Genomic DNA, 23053 nt, shown 5'->3' on the forward strand with positions numbered 1-23053 from the left:
GTTAGGATGGGTTTTAAAATACCCATCTAAATTTTAAGATGGGTCAGGATGGGTTTTTAATTCTCTAACCCTGAAACACGTATCAGACTTTTCTTTCTATTTCTTCTTCGGATCTGAACAAACATCTTATGCCTGATGCTGCTGATCATTGATTTACACTTTACTTCATCATGAGAATCGTACCGGTAATTTCTTCACATTCCAGAAACTTTTTCGCAATGATTCCTTCGGGTTTATGATTGTGTTCTTGTTGATTTTTGATCATCGGTGATGATTTTCACTAATTGATTATTGTTGATCTAGTGATGATTGATTGGCGAATTGTTGTGTATGATTTGATTGGTTAATTAGGTTTTGTTAAGTGTTTTGTGGTAACTGTATAGTATTTTGCATGAATTGGAGTTGTTTTACTTTTGACTTTAGCTGTTCAATTGCAGTAGATCTGAATATTAAGCAATAGTGTAGGTTTAGCTCTTTAAGCAGTTTAGAGAATTATAGCAAATGCTATGTCGGTTTCAGTTCTTTACTTTCATTAGAGCACATGTAACCAATGTTCAGTGGCGGAACCCGAACTTGTTTTTATTAGGTGTCATCATAAGGGTCCAGATCATGTCAAACCTGAAAGTACAAGCGTAGTTAATATTCTCCCCGAATTCACTCAAATCTTTCGCGTTCGGGTTAAACTGGCACCACTTCTTCTCTTGGTACCGCACGTTTTGGGCCGGTACCAAAAACGAGTTCTGACCTCGTCCTGAAATATCCATAGCAAACTTGGGCTGCCTGTCGTCTGTCGTATCGAAAAATCCCCCAATGCCATTCGAAGTTGCCCGGGGCAATGCTTTTGGCATCCTCATCAATAAGCCCGAAAAGGTACACTTCTATCGGGCCGGGCCGAAGTGGTGTCCCTTTGTTTGAAGCAAGGCGGGGTAAAAGCCCATTGTAGAACCGATACGCCATGTTAACATTCGCGTTTTTATCCCCGTCGGTCGGCCACCCGACCTCCCCGACAATAATTGGCATGTCACCATAGCCCGCAGCCTTTAATGTGGATACTAAAGTATTGTAATTAGCGTTGAAAACGTTCGTGTATTGGATCCTGTTATCGACAACGGGCTGCGGTGCACCGTCAAAGAAGGTGAAATCAATAGGAAAGTTATCATTCCCATAGAGACTTAAAAAAGGGTATATGTTGACTGTGAAGGGTGTCATCATAATTTGGTCAGTAGGTCTGTTTGTCTGCTAATCTTGACCATATTCTGCAAAAAAAGCAACTTTCTGTTCATGGCTGTTTGATTTTGTTCCCATTTTACTTAGGGTTTGTTCGTGTTTAATGTATATTAATTAGTGTTTATGAGGCTGCAATTCAAGAAAGAAACATGATCAGAGGGTTACTATTTCCTTTTAAATTCTTGTGAATGCCTAATTGTAGATACGGTTCGGTACCGGTACCCGGTACCAAATGAAGTTCATCGTGACGTACAATCCTCAAAAAGCACTGAACCTTTTTTTATTTATTTTTAATTTTTTTTATTTTTTTTTATTTTTTAGAATTTTTTTGATTTTTTTTTAATTTTTTTGATTTTTAATTTTTTTTTTTATTTTTTTTATTTTTTTTATTTATTTATATTTTTAGCCTATCATGCCCAAATCCATCTCGACAAAAACCCATCTTGACCTAAACCCATCCTAACCCATTTCTTTATAAACCCATCCTAACCCATTACCCAAACCTGCCCAACCCATCCATTTTGCCACCTCTACTTTTTTATCTTGAAACTGATCGAGCAATTACATAAAAGAAGCAACGGAATCTTTTTTTTTTTTTTTTGTTCGTTTGTGATCATAAGGAGAAGTATCAAGTATCACTCTGTTGATATGAACTTATTCCTTAAACGTAATTTAGCAGGCTTCGTAGTAATCCTTACACAGAGATAAAATCGAGAAGCGTGAACATGAGTTATCGATTATAGCCCTTGTAACAACCATGGTTTTAGGTTCAAGTTGCGTGCCCTTTATAACTCTCTAGTTTTAGGCTGCCCTAACATCCACTACGATTTTAACTTCGTTCATTTTTATTTTTTTTAGATGCTTGATTATTGTGTATTGCAACCTATATCAAATCATTTTCAAAGTTGTTTGGTGTTGGCAGATGTAGTGTCATATATATAAAGACATGCCAACGATTTCACAATTCATAACCGCCAATGAGAGAGTTTATTGGGGAGGATTCTTCATTATATTTGGCTCTACTTTCTTTAGTGCCTTCCTCTATACTGCAGTTATATCAAAGCTACTTCCTCCTTCTGATAACGCTATCATCTTCGCAATACAAAATGACAGGTATGAGTGTTGAGATTCTATTTTCTTCAAATAGGTGTATAGCTTTCTATACTGTAGAATTATTCATAGTTATTAAAGGCACTAGGCGCACTCAAGGCGCATAGGCCTTGCCTGGGGCCTAGGCGCAAAGCGCAAAAAAAGCGAGGGCCTAAGAAAAATAAAGCGCATAATGAAAAATTTTAAAAAATATATTATGTATTAGAAAAAGAATAATATTCTTCAAACAAAATAAACAAAGTCTATTATGTAACACTTTATATCATCTAATTAGTACCAAAATATTAGTGTATTAGTGTAGAAAAGTAGTTTTCCTTGATTAAAAGTAGAAATTTAGCTAGAATCTTGACGGAATTTAGCCGGAAACTCTCCAGAATCTAGGAATCTTGCCAGAATGTGCGCCTGAACCATCACCTGGAGAGTTAAAGCGCAATTTCCTCGACTTAAAGCGCAACTACCTCGCCTCGCCTGAAAAATGGGCCTGGGCGCAAGAGGCGATGGCTATTAACAACTATGGAACTATTAAAAGTGAAGCTTGAAATGAATATCTCTATCTTTGAATTTGTTCACGTAATTACATCTAGATTTTATTGATACGAGCCTGATCTTATGGTATTGTCTTTTTAATTGTTTATCTTTCTAAATGTGGTAAAGGACTTTATATTGCTAATAATATCTTCGATATGTATCTGATGCTACTATGATTTGCAACAGGTATTATTGCTTCTTGGTGCCTTTGACGCTCCCAGTGCTTGTGGTGGCTGTGTACTTTTATTGGCTTAGCATGAAAATGTTTAAGCATGCATGATCTCCTTCACAGGTTTGGATCTCTGCTCTCTCATTAGATGATGGTCATCGTTAATCTGTTGTCTAGTTCTTTTTGAGGCTGAAGTTGTATTTTTAGCATCACGTATTTGGTTAATACCAATACAATGGTTAAATGTACATCTCATGGTAATAGCTTTAGGAGTTTAGGGCCTTTCTATTTGTGCATACATGTCTAGGTATATGTCGCCTATCTCCTTTTATTTTATTGCTATGTCAAGTTGTAACAATCAGTTTTTTTAGTGTTTAAAGTTTGAATAAACATATCTGCTTCTGATTATCTAATTATATAATAATCAGTTTCATACAAATTGCAACAAAATATATTATATAAGGTTAAAACCGACTTTAACACATGTCATATAATGTTGACATAAAAAGCACAAATCTGGGACCAGCTTGGGACTATGGCCCATTTATGGGGTTGTTTGAGACCGGTTAAGTCATGGTAGCACTCGATGCTGTATGGATTTGGTCATAAAATTTTGACTCGAGCCTGGTTAGGACCAGTTCAGCACGACTATCTCCAGCCTGATTAAACTGGTATTTTTAATGTGCTGTGTGTGTATATATATATATAGACTCACAGTCACACTCACCCACATATACTCGCTTACACTCACATATATAGGCATGTATATATGCATACTGTGAGAAACATATATATCTGCGTGCACAACTGCACAGACATGTGCTGTACATGTGTATACACGCTCACATGTGTTATGCATATATACATGTATATGATACATATATACATGTTTTCATGTGTATTACGCAATGATGCAAATATACTTTACTCTAAAGTCATTTTGCTTAAATATATTATGGATGATAACTTTACGAAAGAGGGTAATGGGCATTCGGATGCATATGTATCTTTTCAGGACATAAAACTTATTAGATTTAGAGAACATGCTAAAAACACGTTAAAGAGTTGGCATATTAAATTTTGTATGAACTGAATAAGTATTGAGAAGGAAAACACAAGTTATAGATCTGCCTTGGAGGGGAGAACTAAATAATAAACTTTTTCTTATTTGATTGGTATTTTTTTAAGTACCTTTCTAGAAATATATATGTTTCTTCCTCAAGTAAAACCACAACAATTTAATGCAAAAATCTTGTTATAGCTGCAGTACTAGTCATATCACTGGGATCTTTAGGCTACATATAACTATTTTACATGATGTGTAAGCATAGGAAGACAAAGAAAAACCTTATTTGTTCTATTTTAACTTATAAATTTTATTAAATAAATGCTTGATTTTAGTAAGTTGTAGATTATATTGAATCATTTACAATGTTGCATGGTGTTTCTTCAGGAAGTCGGCTGGCTACTGGGTTGAAGACATGCCAATGATCTCGTTAATTTTGGGGAGGGTTCATAACGTTTTGCTCTACAGCGGTTTCATTGTACTGCAGTGTTATATCAAAGCTAGATAGAACAATGCTCTTACACTTCTGTTTTTGGTTTTTCATGAAAGGAGCCAATGCTCAAGCTTAATGGAAAACCTAGCGATTATTGTATGGAACCGATTATAATTATACATAGCAACTTTTAAACTTAATAACAATTCATTAAAATATCAATATCATTTAAACAAATACAAATAAAAAATTGTCAAACATCTAACCATCTAAGCATTATTATAAGTTCAAACAACAGAAACATACATAGTCATACATGTTTGATAAATTAGAAAATATAAGCTTAAAAAATCAATCAATCATACAAGGAAAACAATAGAATATCTTGCATATGAATTCCAAATTTCTTAGAAGATCAAAGTCCAGAAAAAGATATTTTGCTATCTTTTGCCCTTCTTATCGTTTCGGCCTCGTTTTCTGAACTCACGTCTCTCTGTAGAATACTGTTTCTTGATCAGTAAATTACGCATCGATGTTTTCACAGCTTCAGCAGCCGCAGAAAAAACATCCTTGTCAATAGACAAGCTTCCCTGCAGATGTTCCAACAGTTGTTCTCCACACGGGACTTGTTTATCTTCCAATACGTTGCAATGGTTGTCACCAGATTCTGAGGTGTGTTTTGTTAAACCTGTGATTACACGCACTCGAGCCAGTGATGAAGCATTAAAACCAGGTAAGTTAGAAACACCCATCACCATCCATAAGAAATCAGATGTTAATGAAGTCCCTAAAGATGTGGGTATGAAGTCTTCTTCAATTATAGACACCACCTGCAAATCAAAGTTCAAAAAATAAACTCGTTTTAATCTTGCTCGGTGAGTCATTTGTGTTGGCAGATCACAAGTGATATTTTAACATAGATGTGAATGTGGTTCGTGACTGGTTGCAATGGCACATTTTTTGTATGGGTTGTAACGGGTCAGGTTAAAGTGATACGCAAACACTTAAATTCTCAATTATCTAAACTTTTTTATGAATGATAAAAATGTTGCTATGATTGCAAATACAAGATAAATAAATTAAAAAGTAAAATGCCTTTTTCATCCATGAGGTTTGGCCACTTTTGCGACTTTCGTCCAAAGGTTTGTTTTTCCGCAGCTGGTTCTAAAAGGTTTAAAATCTTGCTATTTTCATCCGACTTGCTATTTTCGTCCAAAGGTTTGTTTTTCCGCAGCTGGTTCTATAACTTTAATAAATAGTTATAAATAGACTCATTTAACAGAGATAAATACACGGAGCTAACGAGTCGGGTGAAAATTGCAAGACTTTGAACCATTTTGATCTAGATGTGAAAAAACAAACCTTTGGACGAATGTTGCAAAAGTGGCCAAACCTCAGGGACGAATAAGGCATTAATTTCTAAAATATTTATTTATCTTTAAGCAAGAAACTTAGAAGGTTGTATGCACTGAAAACAGACTTTGAACAGCTTTCAACCTGCTTAATTTATTTTATTTGTTCCCCTATTAGCTAACTTTTTTGGTTTGACCTGTTTGAGATAAAACATAACCCGTTACCCGAATTGATCAATTGTGTACTATGTATGATTATAAAAACATGCCACTAAATTAATATCTATACTGTGAATAAAATTAAAAGATCAAAACTCTTAAATAAACATCTTTGGACAACTTTCAAGTTTCAACCCGTTTCAATCTCTTACAAGTTTTTACTTTGATCCACCAGTTAGAGATAAAATCTAACAAATCTCAACCCATTTTACAGTAAATGGTTGAAAACACCATCTTTGTTATTAATAATTATTTCTACATTGATTCTGGGTCAAATGGCAGTACGTCATATATAATATTCCTTATAATACATATCGTACTTTGATATTCAAGGGTTGCAGATACTTACCCTTATAACAGAAAGAGTTTTAGCAGAAAAATCAGAACTCAACAGAAATATTCCTGGCAAGCTGCATTTTAGAATCAAATCGTTTAGAGCATTCTATCTTATCATATAATAAAAAAAAAATATTTAAAGATCAAAAGACTTTACCTTTGAACAGCTACAAAAACTGATGAACCATCAGATGTAGTACAAAGATCTGTAACTACAAAATGATTGTTTTCTGTTCCATTGGCTTCTTTATTTCCTACCTATATAACCAATCGATATAATTTTACAAATCGTGTAGAAAACCACATGTCTGAAATATAAATGACACCAGATAATGACAAACTGTAACATCACTTAAATTTGTTATCTTGAAAAGAAAAAGAAACCTGTGATCCAACGGCACATGTATGAAGAAGCAACCCAGATGCAAAATCCCACAAACGAACCTAAAACACAAGAATGTCAAATTTATTAGTAAATAGGAAGAGATGAAAATTCTGATTTAAGCTATACCCGTAAATGAAAGTTGTATTTGTTCTTACTGTTGCATCGCCGCTTCCAGAGACTAAATACCCTTGCGGACAATCATGACTGTAAACGAAAGCTAAGCAGGACACAAATCTGCCATAGATACAATACAGCTGGTGTAAAGTTTTGATAATGTTATAACTTATAACAATAAACTCAATTTAGTCATTAGAGCAAAAGATATGCACTTTTAAAGTATGTTGATGTAACGTACACTCGTTAAACTGAAATTATTAAGTTTTTAAGCTATGTTTGATGTTTAGAGCTCTATATATGGTAGACTAGTTAGACTGAATCTGAAAAGCGACTTCCTTTCTAATTATTAAAAGATAAAATAATGACATTTCACAAAACTCACTCTGTATGTCCAAGGCAATAACTTTGTATCTCATGAGCTCCATTTAAAGGTTTCTTAGGGAATACAGTGACCTGTGATATTAAAAAGAAGTGTGTTTAGGATAATGTGTGATTATGGGTTATAAGATGCTATATAGGGTATGAGAAGTGTGTTACACGAATTTTGAAATCACGGTCAGCAGTAATAATGAACTGGCCATCTGGCGAAAACTCCTGCAGGATAATATTTCTGTTAGCTTTCTGTATGGTTCTGAGCTATAGATAATCTAGATTAACTGCTTACGAGACTGGTAATGATGCTACAATAGTGGGATAAAAGTGGTGATCCCTTCTTCTGAACTGATGCTTGATTTTCAATGGACTCGTCTAGTTCAACAAACCAAACAGTTCCAAATTTATCAGCATAACAAACAAATTGTCCATTGTCACTTATGGCAACTGCACTCACTTTCTTCTCTGTTGGCCTATCAAGATTAAAGTCGATTAATACCAATGAGAAGTTGAGAACTGACTAAAAGATAATCTTAAAGATAAGCTCAAAGCAAGTATCAAACTTCAGTGTTGTTAGCTATGTCTCGATTACTTTTAACTATCTGCCAGATTCATCTACAAATACACATCACAAATGACGAAGTGACACACTAATCACAGCTGATACCAAAAGATTCAGAACTTAACAATAAGCCTGCATCATTTTCAATGTTACATTTCTAGTTTCTTCAATCTTCTCCATGGATCTATTAAACAGTAACAACCAAAAAAAAAACGTGTATAGACTGCTAAATATTTATGAGATAGCTACATAATAAAATCCATGATTTTACAAACCTAAAACATGCTAATGATCGAACATACAACGGTCAACATAGGCATAACTGCATAAGGTAACTAGATAATATCAAATCAGATATAAACAACTATATATCAACTACTTTGTCAAGTTCTCAAAAGACTGCAAGCACTTACACAGAACACAAGCACCGCCACGAATCCGTAGCCCAAATCTTAACTACTTTATCGTCTCCAGCCGACACAAAAACTTTACCCTTTGCGCCATAACGAATTGCTCTGATAGACTCCTTATGATGAAAAACCTCGTTCGACTCCGCCCCTAATGTTACCGGACCGCTTTCTCTGTAAGTAAAACAATAAAATAAAAATATCTTCATACCCACAAAGTAAGTATTTAGTCATGTAAACAATATTAACTGCAATTCATTCCCTCTGTTCCCAAAAAAAAATATGCATTTTCACTCTGACTATTAATGCCACACTTGAAAAAACTATGCATTTTCACTTAATATTTAAGCCTTTAATGGTTTTCTTATGAATCTATACCCTAAATGAATATAGATTTCACCATATCATATACTCTTAAACTGTGGCCATTAGTTAAGATGCTGAAACCTTAAAAAATAACAGAAATTGATATCAATTAATTGTAACTACATAAAGTTTACCGGAGATCGAATACACGGAGGTCAGATCCAACGGCGACAGCAACGGAGTGGTGAGCAGGATGAACGGAGATGAGAGCCGGAGCAACTTCTGCTTCCAAGGCTTCTTTATTGTTATCTTCCGTTGCATTCATAGGTTCGTCATCTTCCATTTTTCAGTACGCCGGTGAGTTTTCTCCGACTTCTAGGGTTTAATGGCGGTTTTTCTCTACTTCGATTCGTTCGAATGTTTTACAGGTTAGAGTTAAGCCCAGTTTTACATTTCTTAGTGGGCTTGTAAAGCCCAATTAAGAAATTTCATGGATAGCTTGGTCAAAACTAAAGGTCAACTTTGGTTGTATTCATGAGAGTATAAAAAAAAACCGGTTACTATGACTATAACGCTGTGTTCCAGAGATCTACTTAACAGGGGGAGGGGAGGGGAGGGAAAATGGTGTTCCAGAGATCTACTTAACAGAGGGAGGGGAGGGAAAATGGGGTTTTTTTTGCCTGAAAATAGTCTTTCCAATTTGGAAAGACATGGAGGGGAGGGGAGGGGAGGGAAGGGGAGAGATTTTTAACTCGGGAACACACCGTAAGAGGTTATTGACCGAAATCATAACTGGTTTATAGCAGGGCGGACCTACGCTTCGTTGGATGGGCGGCCGCACCCTTTGAAGAAAAGAATTTTAGTGTTATATCGGCGTGGAAACCCAAAGTGCACCCCATAAAATTTTACAATCGCCCCCTTGAACTCATCGAATTTGTGAGAACTCACTTGAGGGTCTGTTTGAATTCTCTTAAAACCATTGAAGTCATTGCAGGATATGAAGAAAATATTGAGACAAACAAAGAAGATGATAATGGTGGAAATAATGGTTGTTGACTTTAGGTTTCTTAGAACTGTACCATCATGTATTACTTTCTAGTATTTTATTGTTTTTTCTCTCGTGAATACCAAGAACCACACTCAATATATTATATTTATTAGTAGGTTATAACTCGTGTATTACACGGGATTAAATAAATAAATTTTATATACTAAATAATAAAACAATATATCTTTAAAATCTCATTTATTATACGGGTTGAATAAATATAATTTTATATATTAAATAATAAAAAGTTATATCTATAACAACCATATTGTACGTGTTGAATAATTGTAATTTTATATACCAAATAAAAAAGTTATATCTTTAAATCCACGTGTATTACACGGGTTGAATAAATGTAATATTGTTTACCAAATAATAAAATAATACGTCTTTAAAAACCTCATTTATTACACGGGTTGAATAAATGTAATTTTATATGCCAAACAATAAAAAATTACATCTTAAAAAAATATGCGCATTACACGTTTGAATAAATGTAATTTTCTGTACTAAATAATAAAAAATATATATCCTTAAAAAACCCCGTGTATTGTACGAGTTGAATAAATCTAATTTTATATATCAAATAATAAAAAGTTATATCTTAAAAAACCTCATGTGTTACATGGGTCGAGTAAATGTAATTGTGTACGGTGTAAATAAAAATATTTAATATATATTAATACAAAGTTTGGTTTTCGTGATAAAATAAATTATTTTGTTGTTGCAAAATTTGTTAACGAAATCTCAATAAATTTAACCCTTTATTTAAAACTCCGTAAATGTATAAATGATAAATAATATTAGTTAGTATTATTTTAATTTTCGTAAAATTTATTTGATACCGAACTAAACAAAACGTTCAAATATAATTAATTCAAATAAATAATATTATAAATTAGAAGGAGATTAAACTAAATAATAATTATCCATAAGATATTAAACTAGTAATATTTAGTAGGAGGGTTATCTATAATATAAGATATTAAATTAAATAATATTTAATAGAAGGGTTATCTATAATTAATTAGAAAAAAATAAATTAAAATAATAATTATCTATAAGAGATGGCCTAATATGATGACAAGTGTCTCTAAAGTGGTTTCTTTTATTATATAGTAAGATATGTTGTTTTAAGTGAAGTAATTGTGTTTAAATTTACCTATATAATATCTAGGGTATACTTGTTTTATTTGATGATAATATTTTAATTTGATCTTATTTTATATCATCTATCTATATCTATACTTTCTATAAAAGGAGAAATCCAAGTAACATAAGAAAAGCTGATGTGTCAGCGTGAGAGCATGTCCAACGAGGCTTTTCTTATGTCATTATTACATCATAAAGGCTAATCTATAAAGCCTTTAAAATCCAATGTTGGTCCACTTTCACCTTTTCAAAGGTCTGTCCATCAAACCACTGCCATCAAACCACTGCCCATCTCGAAACCTTTTCAAACCTCTGATGATTCAAAATTATGGCTCTAGATTCAAAATTTAAAATTATGGCTCCAGATATATATTCTAATCCTATATACTCTAATCAAAATTCAAAATTCTGGCTCCACATTCAAATTTCAAAATTCAAACCATATATATTCTATCGAACCACTGCTTGTGTATTCAAGTGTTAAAGGTCTGGCCCACATTCCATTACTCAAACCACTGCCCATCTACAAGAAAGTAGCAGATGGTTCTGATACGAACCCAAAGCCTCAGCTGGGCCGAATTGGATTAGAAAGCCCACCTGGGCTAGGTTTGGGCCGGAGTGGATCAGAAAGCCCACCTGGGTTAGGTCAAACCTAATACAAGTTGAGTGGCGGGAGAAATAGGCTGAGTGGAGGGAAAAGAGCGGGAAATCAGGAAGTGGAGGAGTGGGGCAGAAAACCACCGAGTAGTTTAGGAATTATCTCTATATATTCAGTGTTTTGTTTCAGATTTAGGGTGTGTCTTTTGATTTTGATTTAAAGTGTTCCAGTATTTGTATCGGAGATCTAGCCCTTCTCGAAATCGGTCCGACTATCTATCTTTGTTTTTCAGTAATTCAATCCATCTTACTTTCTGTTTCTATCAATTGGTTCCATTGCCGGGAAACATGGCGCCTCAAACCCGGAGTAACCCAGATATCAACTCGTCCAACCCTGACCCTGTGGCTATCCAACTGGCGGCAATCGCGTCGTCCATGGAATTCTTGCAAAACGAAGTTGCTGCCCTCAAAACACAAGCCCGATGGAAAGAAAAATCAAGCAGTGGGTTTAATCGATTTGATGATGAAGAATCTTCCTGGAACAACTACCAACGTTATCGTCCATCCAACAAAATCGAGTTTCCCAAGTTCAGCGAGGGTGATCCACGTGGGTGGACCCTTAAAGCCGAGAAGTATTTTCGTTATTACAACATCCCGGATGACGAAAAGGTTGACGTGGCCTCAATACATCTGGAAGGTGACGCGCTGGACCTCTTTTCATGGCTATCGGATGATCGACCGATAAGTTTTTGGGAGGAACTGGTCCACGCCCTGCAGAAACACTTTGGACCAGCAGAGTTTCAAAACCCGAATGAGTTTTTATGCAGTATTAAACAGATGGGAACCGTGCAAGAATACCGTCGGGAATTTGCTAAGAGATCGGCAAGGGTGTCCAATTGGCCGGATCATTGTCTTCTCGGGGTATTTTTAAACGGGTTGAAGGAAGAGTTGCGGGCCGACGTGCAGATTCACAAGCCACAAATAGTCTACAATGCTATGAGTCTTGCACTCGAATTTGAGTCCAAGATCAGCCACCACCAAACCGAAAAGAAATCATCCAGTTTTCCCCAGCCCAAAACTGATTCCAAGCAAATCAGCTCTGTTACAACGGTATCCCCCCTAATACTTACCCCGCAAAACCCCCCTTCTCGTCTTTCGAATGCCGAGAAACAGTCCCGGTATCTTAAGGGTGAATGTTTCCGCTGTGGTGACAAATATGGACCGGGACATCGTTGTAAAACAGGTAGCTATCACCTACTGGAAGCTGCTGATGATGTTGACACCGGAGAAACTCGCCCAGTTAATCAAGAAGATGTGGCCAAAATCAGTCTTCAAGCTATCATGGGAAAAACGTCTTTTCCAGCCTTAATGCTCAAGGGTTTCATCAATATGCAACAGGTATCAGTTTTAGTTGACAGTGGATCCACTCATAATTTTATAGCGGATTCATTTGTTAAAAAAGCAAAGCTTCCAACTCAAGAGATGGTCTGTTTTGGTGTACGAATTGGAAATGGTGAAGTTATTGGGTGCAATCAGATTTGCAAGGAAGTTGTGTTACAAATCGCGAACTTTCAAATCACACAAGATTTTTACCCGTTTGCATTGGGAGGAGCAGATGTGGTGCTTGGTGTCCAGTGGTTAGCTACACTCGGCACCGTTCAAGCCAACTGGACCAAGATGTTCCTTCTCTTTGTTATCGATGGTAGGCAATTTACACTGCAGGGAATGCCTCCGGATATAGGCACTTCTGCTATTTTTCGTCACCTCCAACTCGAACCATATTGGGAAATTTCAAAGGTACCTACTGCACAAGAACCTCATCCTAAACGACTTGAGGACAAGTCGTTTTTCGAGGCCGTCAGTATTGATACGAACCCAAAGCCTCAGTTGGGCCGAACTGGATTAGAAAGCCCACCTGGGCTAGGTTTGGGCCGGAGTGGATCAGAAAGCCCACCTGGGTTAGGTCAAACCTAATACAAGTTGAGTGGCGGGAGAAATAGGCTGAGTGGAGGGAAAAAAGCGGGAAATCAGGAAGTGGAGGAGTGGGGCAGAAAACCACCGAGTAGTTTAGGAATTATCTTTATATATTCAGTGTTTTGTTTTAGATTTAGGGTGTGTCTTTTGACTTTGATTTAAAGTGTTCCAGTATTTGTATCAGAGATCTAGCCCTTCTCGAAATCGGGCCGACTATCTATCTTTGTTTTTCAGTAATTCAATCCATCTTATTTTCTGTTTCTAGCAGGTTCCTTTGGTAAACGTATACCTAGCAGCAGATGTTTTGAATTGCGGGTAATTTGAATTTTAAAATGCATGGGGATATGTAATTTTCAATTAATGCTTGTCACTCGCCAATAAACATCTGTTGAGATTCAAAATTCTGGCTCCACATTCAAAATTCAATATTCAAACCATATATTCTAACCCTATAAATAAGGGTTAATAATATGGCTCCACATTCAAAGCTCTCCCGCTCACATCTATGAGTGTGTCTCTCCCTCTCAAATGCATCTTTCTCGTGATTCAGCCGCTAATCTCTGATTACACTTCTTTGTTCGAATGTTTGGTGATTATGTTTACATGTTATCGTTCCAGTATCATTGTTCCAACATCGTCGTTTCAATGAAGCTTCCCATCACACATCAACCTTTCAGTATCGATGTTGCAGTATCATTGTTGCAACATCGTGAATAGTTGCATGTGATATCTTCTTCGATGGGAGACTTCCATGGTTTTATAGAAAGTATATATAGATTCGTGCAATATCGTGAAAAGTCAGATGTAGTACAACAGTTCTGTTTCGCCCTTTGCATGTTAGGTTTGTTTCTTATTTTGATTAACTGTTGATGATGTTGAGAGTTTTTATAGACACTGAAATTTTAGAATATTTTAAGATGCATGTTTATATTATTAAAATGAGCTATTACAGAACTGAAAATTACAAATTTAAAGAAATATTTATAAAGGATTACACGCTAGAGTTAACACTTGCTAGGATTTCATAGACTCTGGCCTTTCTCCATGTGATTTCATGTTCTCTTTTGATTTTCAGGTCAGTTAGCATGTTGCAGATTTTCTGATCCTGTTTTAGAAGTTGTGACAGAAACTCCTCTACATTCTTCTGGAACTCTGAAGGAGGAGAATGGAGGACTTCATCGAGCAATGCTACGTTGTTCCAGGTTTTGTTGTAATTAGTATCATTTATTATGTCGACTTTCCTGTTTAGTTCTTCGTCTGTTCTTTGTTCTTTGAGTGACCACATGGAGAAGTGTGTTTTAACATTGCTGGTGTCTGACCAGTGGTAGAAGCTGAAGTTTGCCATGTAGATTTTTTGTTGGTTTTCTGATTTGGAACAATTTTTGACAGAAAGTGATTTGTAGGAAAATTTGTTGATGTTTTGAATCAAAAGTAATCATCGGTCTTTTATAGAGTTTAAAAACGTGTCTACATGGTAAATCAAGAGGTTAATTGTAATTGTGATAATCTGCTTTAGTTCTTTGAACTTTGAAATTTTGTCCCTTGGGTTTCTTGGTATTTAATTTTAGAGTTTTCCCATAAAAGTTGGGGTTTGGAAAGGTATTTGCATTAAAAGATTACTGTTTTAAAATATACATTAATTAATATGTTTATATTAAATGTACACGTTTTCATAATACCAAATTTCAGTATATAAACTCATAGTCATTTCACCTGTTTTTCATCACGTTTCCTACGAAGATATCGTAATTTCAGGAAAGTCGAGTAAGATAGTTTATTCAAATGGCATCATTCACAAATGCAAAATCAGATGATTTCAAGCAGCGTTTTGTCAGGCAAATCGAGGAACAGGTGTATGAAGATAAGGCTACTCTTCAAGAGTTGAAGAGATGTTTTGATGGATTGCAAGTTGGCATGTTCACTAGAGAGCAGGTTTCTAGAGATCTTATGCGGATGCCTTCAACCTCTGTTCGTGAGCTTTGTGTTGTCAGTAATATAGAGTGCGGTGATAGAGACGTGGAGTTCATAGCGATGTTGAAGGACATACATCGAGAGGTTCCGCAATCGATGGAGTTGAAGCTAAAGTTTCTTAATTCTTGTTGTTATTGTTAGATGTGAAAATTAATGTTGTTCAGTATTTGATGTGTAACACCTCGAAATTTTGTGTCCAATAATGTATTGACACGTGTCTTAAGTTTACACGTGGCGTTTCATATTAAATAAAGGACTAATGTTGACAAACCTTGAAAGTATGTAAATTCGAGGGTTATAAATGTCAAACAAGGGTAAATACACTGTATAGTAACCCTAAAGGATGCTAGTACCCTCAAACGAATAAATCATGGATCGTACGGAAGCGAAACGCAGATGAAAGTGAGAGATTACAAGCTACAGGGGTTAACTGTGTCGACATGTTTAATTATACCTCTGAGTGACCCTTTGACGTACCCGAGGCTTTATAACAGTAAAATACACTCACTAGAATATACTGTATAAATTCCGCGAAGTTCCATTTTAAAACGAGAAAATTATGATCAAGTTCGTACGAGAGGGGTTAAAAGTGTCAACAATGAAAGTTAAGGCTGTTCGAATAATTAATAAAGATAACCGGGGACTTAACAGTACGGGTAAATAAAACGAGGCCCTTAGTTGTAAATAATCAAGGGCCAAATCGCTAAGTTACCCCTTCAAACCCGAAAGGTCAGGTTATTAATTACCAAAGATTTTATTAATCATTTCAAAAGATTTAAAAACCAACCCTTACGGACCGTAAAGGTCCTGCCTTACGGACCGTAAGGGGGTGAATGATTAAATTAGATCCGCCACTGGCTTACGGACCGCAAGGCCCAAGCCATACGGTCCGTAAGCGATGCCCAGCGACAGAAAATTGGCTGTTGGCTGTTTAAAGCGGTAAAACAATTAAGTATGGGTTTCTCAGAGTTATGGGCGCCCCCTACTCGACCCATAGCACCTTAGGACACCTGCCATTGATCCATACTCAATTGTAGGGTGTGTTGTAATGATCTAAAGGCTCCTTATGCACTACAAAAGGCCATGTATAGTCACAATTAAGAACACACTTCAAAACACACCTTCTGCTCATTCCTGAAGCTCCAAAGTGTTCTTCTCTAGTTCTAAGTCTTACATCAAGTCTCTTTAAGTATGCCAAACCTTCTATGGCTTTGTTTTTGCTTTGTTTAGCCTAAAAGTCAATCCGTCGTAACTAACGATTGACTTTGCGATAAATCACGAATGGTCCAGTGAATTCTCGAATCAAAAGCAGTTATGTGTTGGTATTCATGTGGGTAATAAACCTCTAAAAGGGTTCCCCCTGATCACCACTCTAACTAGTTCAAATATCGAGTCAAACGTATGCTTAAAAAGTCAACAGAAAGCCGTTTTGCGATTTTGTACATAATCCGTAATGTATATGCTATGAAACCTGTTTTGATGATCATAAAACATGATAATAAGTATATAAACTCGTCTAAGCATGTTTGATCCGACCATTTGCTATATTGACCCGGTTCGGAGCCGAAAGTCGCAAAAGTTTGACTTTTGCTTTGACTTCAGTTCTGACCCGTGTTAGTACAATGTAGATATGCCTTAGGACTCTCTTAGGACCAGGTCACGTGATGGTATCACCCTCTGTGACCGGTTCGTTGTTTGTCCGAGTCTTTTATGCATTCCCGTTAATTACTTAAAAGTTGACCGTAACGCCCTTTTTAAAATAAAACGAGTATTTCGGACACGTGAAGGGACCATAACCTTGCTTAATAAATTCTAAGCATGTCCCTAAAGTTTCACGCCAATCCGAGGTCTAGAATGGGAGTTATGCTAAATAGCACATTTATAAGAAACTTTTGTAATAAACAGCGCAATTAGCATAACGCCTACCTAAACCAAGATTTCGTCACCAAAACTTTTACCCACTGTAGTAAAATAATATTTTGGGATTTTTAGAGATTTTTAATTAATTTTAACCTGCTCATAACCTGCGGTTATGGCTACGGTTCGGTAAATACCGAATATGCCCTTTTCGGCCAAAACTCGAGTTCTACAAGGTCTTTTGACCCGATTCCAGTTGCTACTGATTTTAAATAATAAATAAAATATTTTAGACTTATTAAGCTGATCGGGAAACTCAGGTTTCCTGTAGAACTCAGAAATCCCTTTAAAAGTCTTTAAAATGACCGGAAAACCCCTACGGGGCGTATAATGAACTAAAACTCGTTACGGGCATTACGGAAGGTATCCTACTGATACCACAACCTCTTTAAAGTATATTGACTTAGGAAAACAGTGTAGGACTCCTACGGTTACCCGTTGCGCCTATTGCGCGCACGGTTCGGCTTATGTAACTAGTTTACATAAATTAGCCGATACGGGTCAAGGGTAGGGTTCCAGCGTGAACAACCTCCCAAGAGTGAACTGCGTGAACAGATATGGACCCTTGATTTCCTTATTAGTTGTTAAGGGTAGGATTGTAATTATATAAAAAATAAGACTTAAATCATTATTTTAATAATTGAATTAAGTTACATCTTTTATATTTTAAATTATTTATCCACATTATGTTTATTTATTAATAAGATAATTATCAAAGCAAACAACAAATCATCAGATTTCAATTTTAATTTTTATTTCAGATTTCATCACCAGAATTCAAATTTTGATTTTTAAGATCCACGTAACCTTCATATTTCAACGGTATACACATGTGTAGTTAGATATAAATAGAACAGTACACATGTGTACTCAGCATCGTACATATGTGTACAGTAATTCACAGGTGTACATCAACATTCAATACAAAAAAAATTCTGAGATATCACAAAAACAGACGATATACACATGTGTACATCGCATTAAAAAGAGGGCAAAATCAGAATACACATGTGTACATCGCATTTAAACAAATAATTATTTTAATAATTGAATTAAGTTACATCTTTCCTAATCCTTGATTTGATTTGTGAGAGACTTATGCAATCAATTTAAGAGGATAATTGATTACTTGATTTGTGAGAGATTTATGCAATCAATTCAAAGATTGAAATTACACATATACCCTTTTTGTATTTAATTAAATGGAAAAAATTAACCAAATAATTACCATCATGCCACTCACTTTAATCTCAAGGTCATAAAAATCAAGGGCCCAGATCAGTTCACGCAGTTCACTCGTGGGATTTTGTTCACGTTTGAACCTCCTACGGGTCAAACCATATCATTTTGACCCCAAGATTCAGAGTGTGAGTATTAAACCCGTATAAAACAAGTCTCCGAACTTGTTGGGTCAGAATCACATTCCATTCTCGGTTTTCGCCTTTCACGCGATTAAACCGTATCTATCCCTCGAAACTAACCGGTCTAGGCTACGGCTAATATAAAGACCCGTTAGGATTCTAATAGGTTATTTTAAAACCTTCGTTCCAGAATAGGAGCCCCAGTAAAAGATATCTGTGATTTAACTGATTAAGGACAATACTTGCAAAGGTAAATACTTTTAACTAATTTTCCCTTATACGGGCTTGGGTTACGGTATATAAAATACCGCTTGATTGAGCATCAAGTCTTCCATTGCTTAGGTGGTTAATTGAATAATTTGATCGACTCATTTAAACAGTCTTGTTACTTACCTTTGGGGGGTTAATGACCATGTCCCGGATATCCTTGGCATCATTTTACGAAATGGCCACGACCTCGAAACCCGGGTGTAGGCGTACACCCGGTATGATGTCTATACTATTAAAAGACGTAGCCGATGGTTTACCCGCCTCGGTTTTACGCAAATGTGGTGTGTCTATTGATCTTTAACCCGGACAAGATCCAGGCTACTGAACGCATAGAAGGAACATGTAATTCGTTCACAAGATTATAATTTTAAATAATTTTCCCAAGTTATAAAAGAATTTGTGCCTCGTGCATTCAAATCAATTTTAATAAACATTTTTCAAAAGTGTCGGTTGAATGTATTTACCAGTGTAAACTGACGTATTTTCCCAAAAAGATTAAGTGCAGGTACTACACGTAATCGGCTGGCAATATCTCCTTAGCATCTTAAGAAGTCTCGCAAGCTTGATGTCTTATCTGTTGAACAACATTTTTATTTATTTTGATCCCTCCTGTGGATACTATTCAACTACTTGTGATACATTTGATATTACAGTAAATGGTTGAATTATATTTATCTTTATGCTTCCGCTGTGCATTTATATATTGTGGTTTGACTATATTGTTGCCAACTACGTCACGGTAATCCCCCACCGGGCCCACCGGTGATACACGTGGAAATCAGGGTGTGACAGGTTGGTATCAGAGCCAACATTGAGTGAATTAAACACTACCCTAATGTGTTTAATCTCAGTGACACAATTGCACATACTTGAGTCTAGATAAGAACTTAGGACAAATTCGAATTGATATTCCAAGTTTGTCTTTTCCTTTTATTATGTTATTTAAAGTTTTAAAAAGCAGGAAATATGCCGCCAGTGATATTCCGAGGAAGAGGAAGGGGAAGAAGAGGCAGAGGAGAGATCGTTACTCATCACGATCACGAAGCCGGACCTTCAAATACGCGAGCTCCTTCGACCACGAGGAGTGAAGAACCGCAAAGGCGAAGAGACCTTTATGAACCTGCGAGGCATTCCACCTCGCATAGCTCAACACCATCATACCGGCACTCATTCGGGCCAAATTCCGAAAATGATCCCAACAACCCGCAACCCTCCCTCATACCTCTACAGCGTTCGGTATCGCACCGAAATTTTGACGACCCTACTCCATACTTCAGAGGTCAGTTCAACCCAGCTGACTACATCCAGGAACCTTCAGGCTTTGTTCCGTTAGGGCCACAGGATCAATTCTCCGAAGATCATATGGACGAGGATACTGATCCGACAGAACCTGCTCGTGGTACGCCCACGCATCCAATAGAAATCTTTGACGGGTCATCCTTTCATGGTACACCCTATCAGGGACCAGATAGCTTCATGGTGTTGTTTAATCAACACGAGTGGTACCACACGCCACAGACATCACAACAGCCGCAACATCCGCGAGATCCCTCCGAGGATCCACATTTCGTGGCAGTTATGCCACCACCTCCGCCACCGGTACAGCCAGTAATGACTGATTCGCCAAGGCGTAGGAGGACAAATGCTCGTATGTCCACACGAGGAGGGGAATTCCACTTCAGCACCCCTCGACACTCTAGTAGTAGCCACTACCCGCCACTACAAGAAGAAGGACCTTCAAGTCCTGTACAGGAGGCGAACTCCGCACCAGCTGCACCAACTTCGCCACCATTTGGGTATGACCACCCAATACCTGCTTACACGGGTCCAACGGCTTACAACCCGTTTGAACCGTCATCACAAGCACATTACAACTACAACTATGAGCGCGACCCATATGTGGTAGCGGCTAGGTATAATGCACGCTATCCCGACGGAGCTCATGGGAACATGGGAGTACCGGACTACTCGGCTCATGGGTATCCAGCACCTCCCAGACCTCCAGTTCCGCAACAGGCGCCACAACCACGTTTTTCTCCTCCTGAACAAGAAGAAATACTCCACCGTTTGAGCCGTGTGGAAAGAGAATTCGAGGAAGAACGTAAGAGCCACCGAGGATTCCTCAAGGGCTTAGCGAACCTACTAAAGGGCAAGAAGAAGAAACGTGACCATTAGTCCTTATGTATGCTCTAATGTAATGGTTATTTTAAATAAGTCCCTACGTGGACGTTTACCGTATTTCAGTCCCTACGTGGACTTATCTTTTAGTCCCTGCGTGGACACTTATCTTGTATTAGTCCCTGCGTGGACTTATCTCTTATTTTAACCTCTATGTAGGTGTGTACTGGTTAAAAGTCCCGTTTAGGGCGGTGTGTAATCGTGTTAAAATTATGGAATATTATATTATGAATTTCATTTTGTTATTACTATATATGAAATAAATCAAAAATCATTCCTTTTAATTTGATCTGCCAAAATAAAGAATCTTCAGAGTGAAACCTAGCCAGGTGTCTTTTAAGATCCGGCCAAGATGGTAAGACCTAATTAAAAGATTCAAATTCCCTGTTAACCTCTGTAAGCATGTTAACAACCATGGCAGATGTGATTCGTTAAAATTACACACGCCATTCTTATACAAGAGTCCTCTAAAAGGATTCCAAAGCCCAAATTAATGATATAATAAATCATGGGTTAAATCATCAATAAAGATGATCACTTGTTTAACATCCATAAGCGATGTAGTGCCTACGGGTCAAACGTATTGTCATAATAAGGCCAAAGACAGTGGTGGTTTAGGACTCCCTGTCAGAAGGAGTAAAAGGACTACGGTTCAAACCTTCATACCTTGATTCTCCGTAATCTCGGCTAAATATTATAATAACGTCCTCGTGACTAGGCTTTTATGCCACTAGCAATATTAATTGTGATTAGGATAAGTATGTTCAAATCCTAAATATAAAGTGAGTAACAAATTAACCAGATATGGTCTTCAATACCATGGTTAATGAATTGCCATAAAAGACAATTCAATGATAAACTCCTAAATAGAATTTTCATTATCTTCTGCAGCAGATACAAGCTACTATGGCGAATCCAAATGGAGGAAGTAGTCATACAAATAAAGATGATTATGATAATGCCCAAATAAATTTAACGGGCGCTCAACTCAAGGCTCTTGTCGACAACGCTGTGCAAGCAGCTCTAGATCGACAATATACAGAATCTCGAAGCAGAACAGTTTCCAAACCACCATCAAAGCCAAAGACACACTCAAAAACCCACAGCAAACCACTATCCAAACCCAAGAAGGACGACGATAACCACTCGTCCAAGCCCAAAAAGGACGACGACAATCACTCGTCGAATGAAAATAGTGTTCGCCGCGAAAGGGAGTATACTGATGCTTCCCGAGCCAGGGGCTGCACATACAAGTACTTCGTATCTTGTAAACCCCGAGACTTTACGGGGGAGAAGGGTGCCGTCGAATGTATGACATGGTTGGATGAGATGGACACAGTGGTGGACATCAGTGGCTGCGCTGAAAGGGATGTAGTGAAGTTTGTGTCGCAGTCGTTTAAGGCGAGGCCCTAGCTTGGTGGAGGGCGCTGGTTCAGGCCTCGGGAAAAGCTGTGCTTTACAGCATGACGTGGGAGGAATTCGTTTCTCTCATCAAAGAAAATTACTGCCCTCAGCATGAGGTGGAGAAGATAGAGTCCGATTTCGTGTCATTGGTGATGACAAATCTGGACTGCCAGGCCTACTTGACGAGCTTCAACACGATGTCTCGCTTGGTTCCTTATCTAGTCACCCCGGAACCAAGGAGGATTGCTCGTTTTATCGGGGGGTTAGAACCCGCGATAAAGGCTAGTGTGAAGGCCTCTCGGCCAACGACCTTCAGGTCTGTGACTGACCTCTCTTTGTCCCTCACAATGGACGCGGTCCGACTGAGATCGCAAAGGAACAAAGAGGCCGAAAAGAGGAAGCGTGAGGATGATACCTCGCGAAGGTCGGGAAAGAAGCACCGTGGGAACGGTGATGGCAAGAGAGGAACAGAGGCGAGAAAAGATGGGCAACAAACCGGAGAGAAGCCCAAATGCAAAAACTGCCGAAAATTCCACTTTGGGAAGTGCAGGTTTGGGCCAAACTCACAGTCCCAGTCAAAGATGCATATTTG

At 37.2% G+C, this 23053-nt stretch overlaps 1 protein-coding gene and 1 pseudogene across 1 annotated transcript; both read right to left on the reverse strand.

Annotated features, from left to right (window-relative positions):
• Positions 1-554: 554 nt before the first annotated feature.
• On the reverse strand, positions 555-1209 carry LOC110937433 (annotated as a pseudogene).
• A 3572-nt stretch (positions 1210-4781) lies between these two features.
• Positions 4782-9139, reverse strand: LOC110937432 (tRNA (guanine-N(7)-)-methyltransferase non-catalytic subunit wdr4). The gene is made up of 10 exons (XM_022179853.2): positions 8784-9139; positions 8290-8457; positions 7607-7787; positions 7480-7536; positions 7325-7395; positions 6981-7059; positions 6825-6884; positions 6598-6698; positions 6454-6514; positions 4782-5363 (listed from the first exon to the last, which is right to left on the reverse strand). The coding sequence occupies exons 1-10, from the start codon at positions 8930-8932 to the stop codon at positions 4974-4976; spliced, it is 1317 nt and encodes a 438-aa protein (XP_022035545.1). The 5' UTR covers positions 8933-9139; the 3' UTR covers positions 4782-4973.
• Between the last annotated feature and the right edge of the window lie 13914 nt (positions 9140-23053).

This window comes from Helianthus annuus, chromosome 4 (genome assembly GCF_002127325.2).
Source record: "Helianthus annuus cultivar XRQ/B chromosome 4, HanXRQr2.0-SUNRISE, whole genome shotgun sequence".
NCBI lineage: Eukaryota > Viridiplantae > Streptophyta > Magnoliopsida > Asterales > Asteraceae > Helianthus > Helianthus annuus.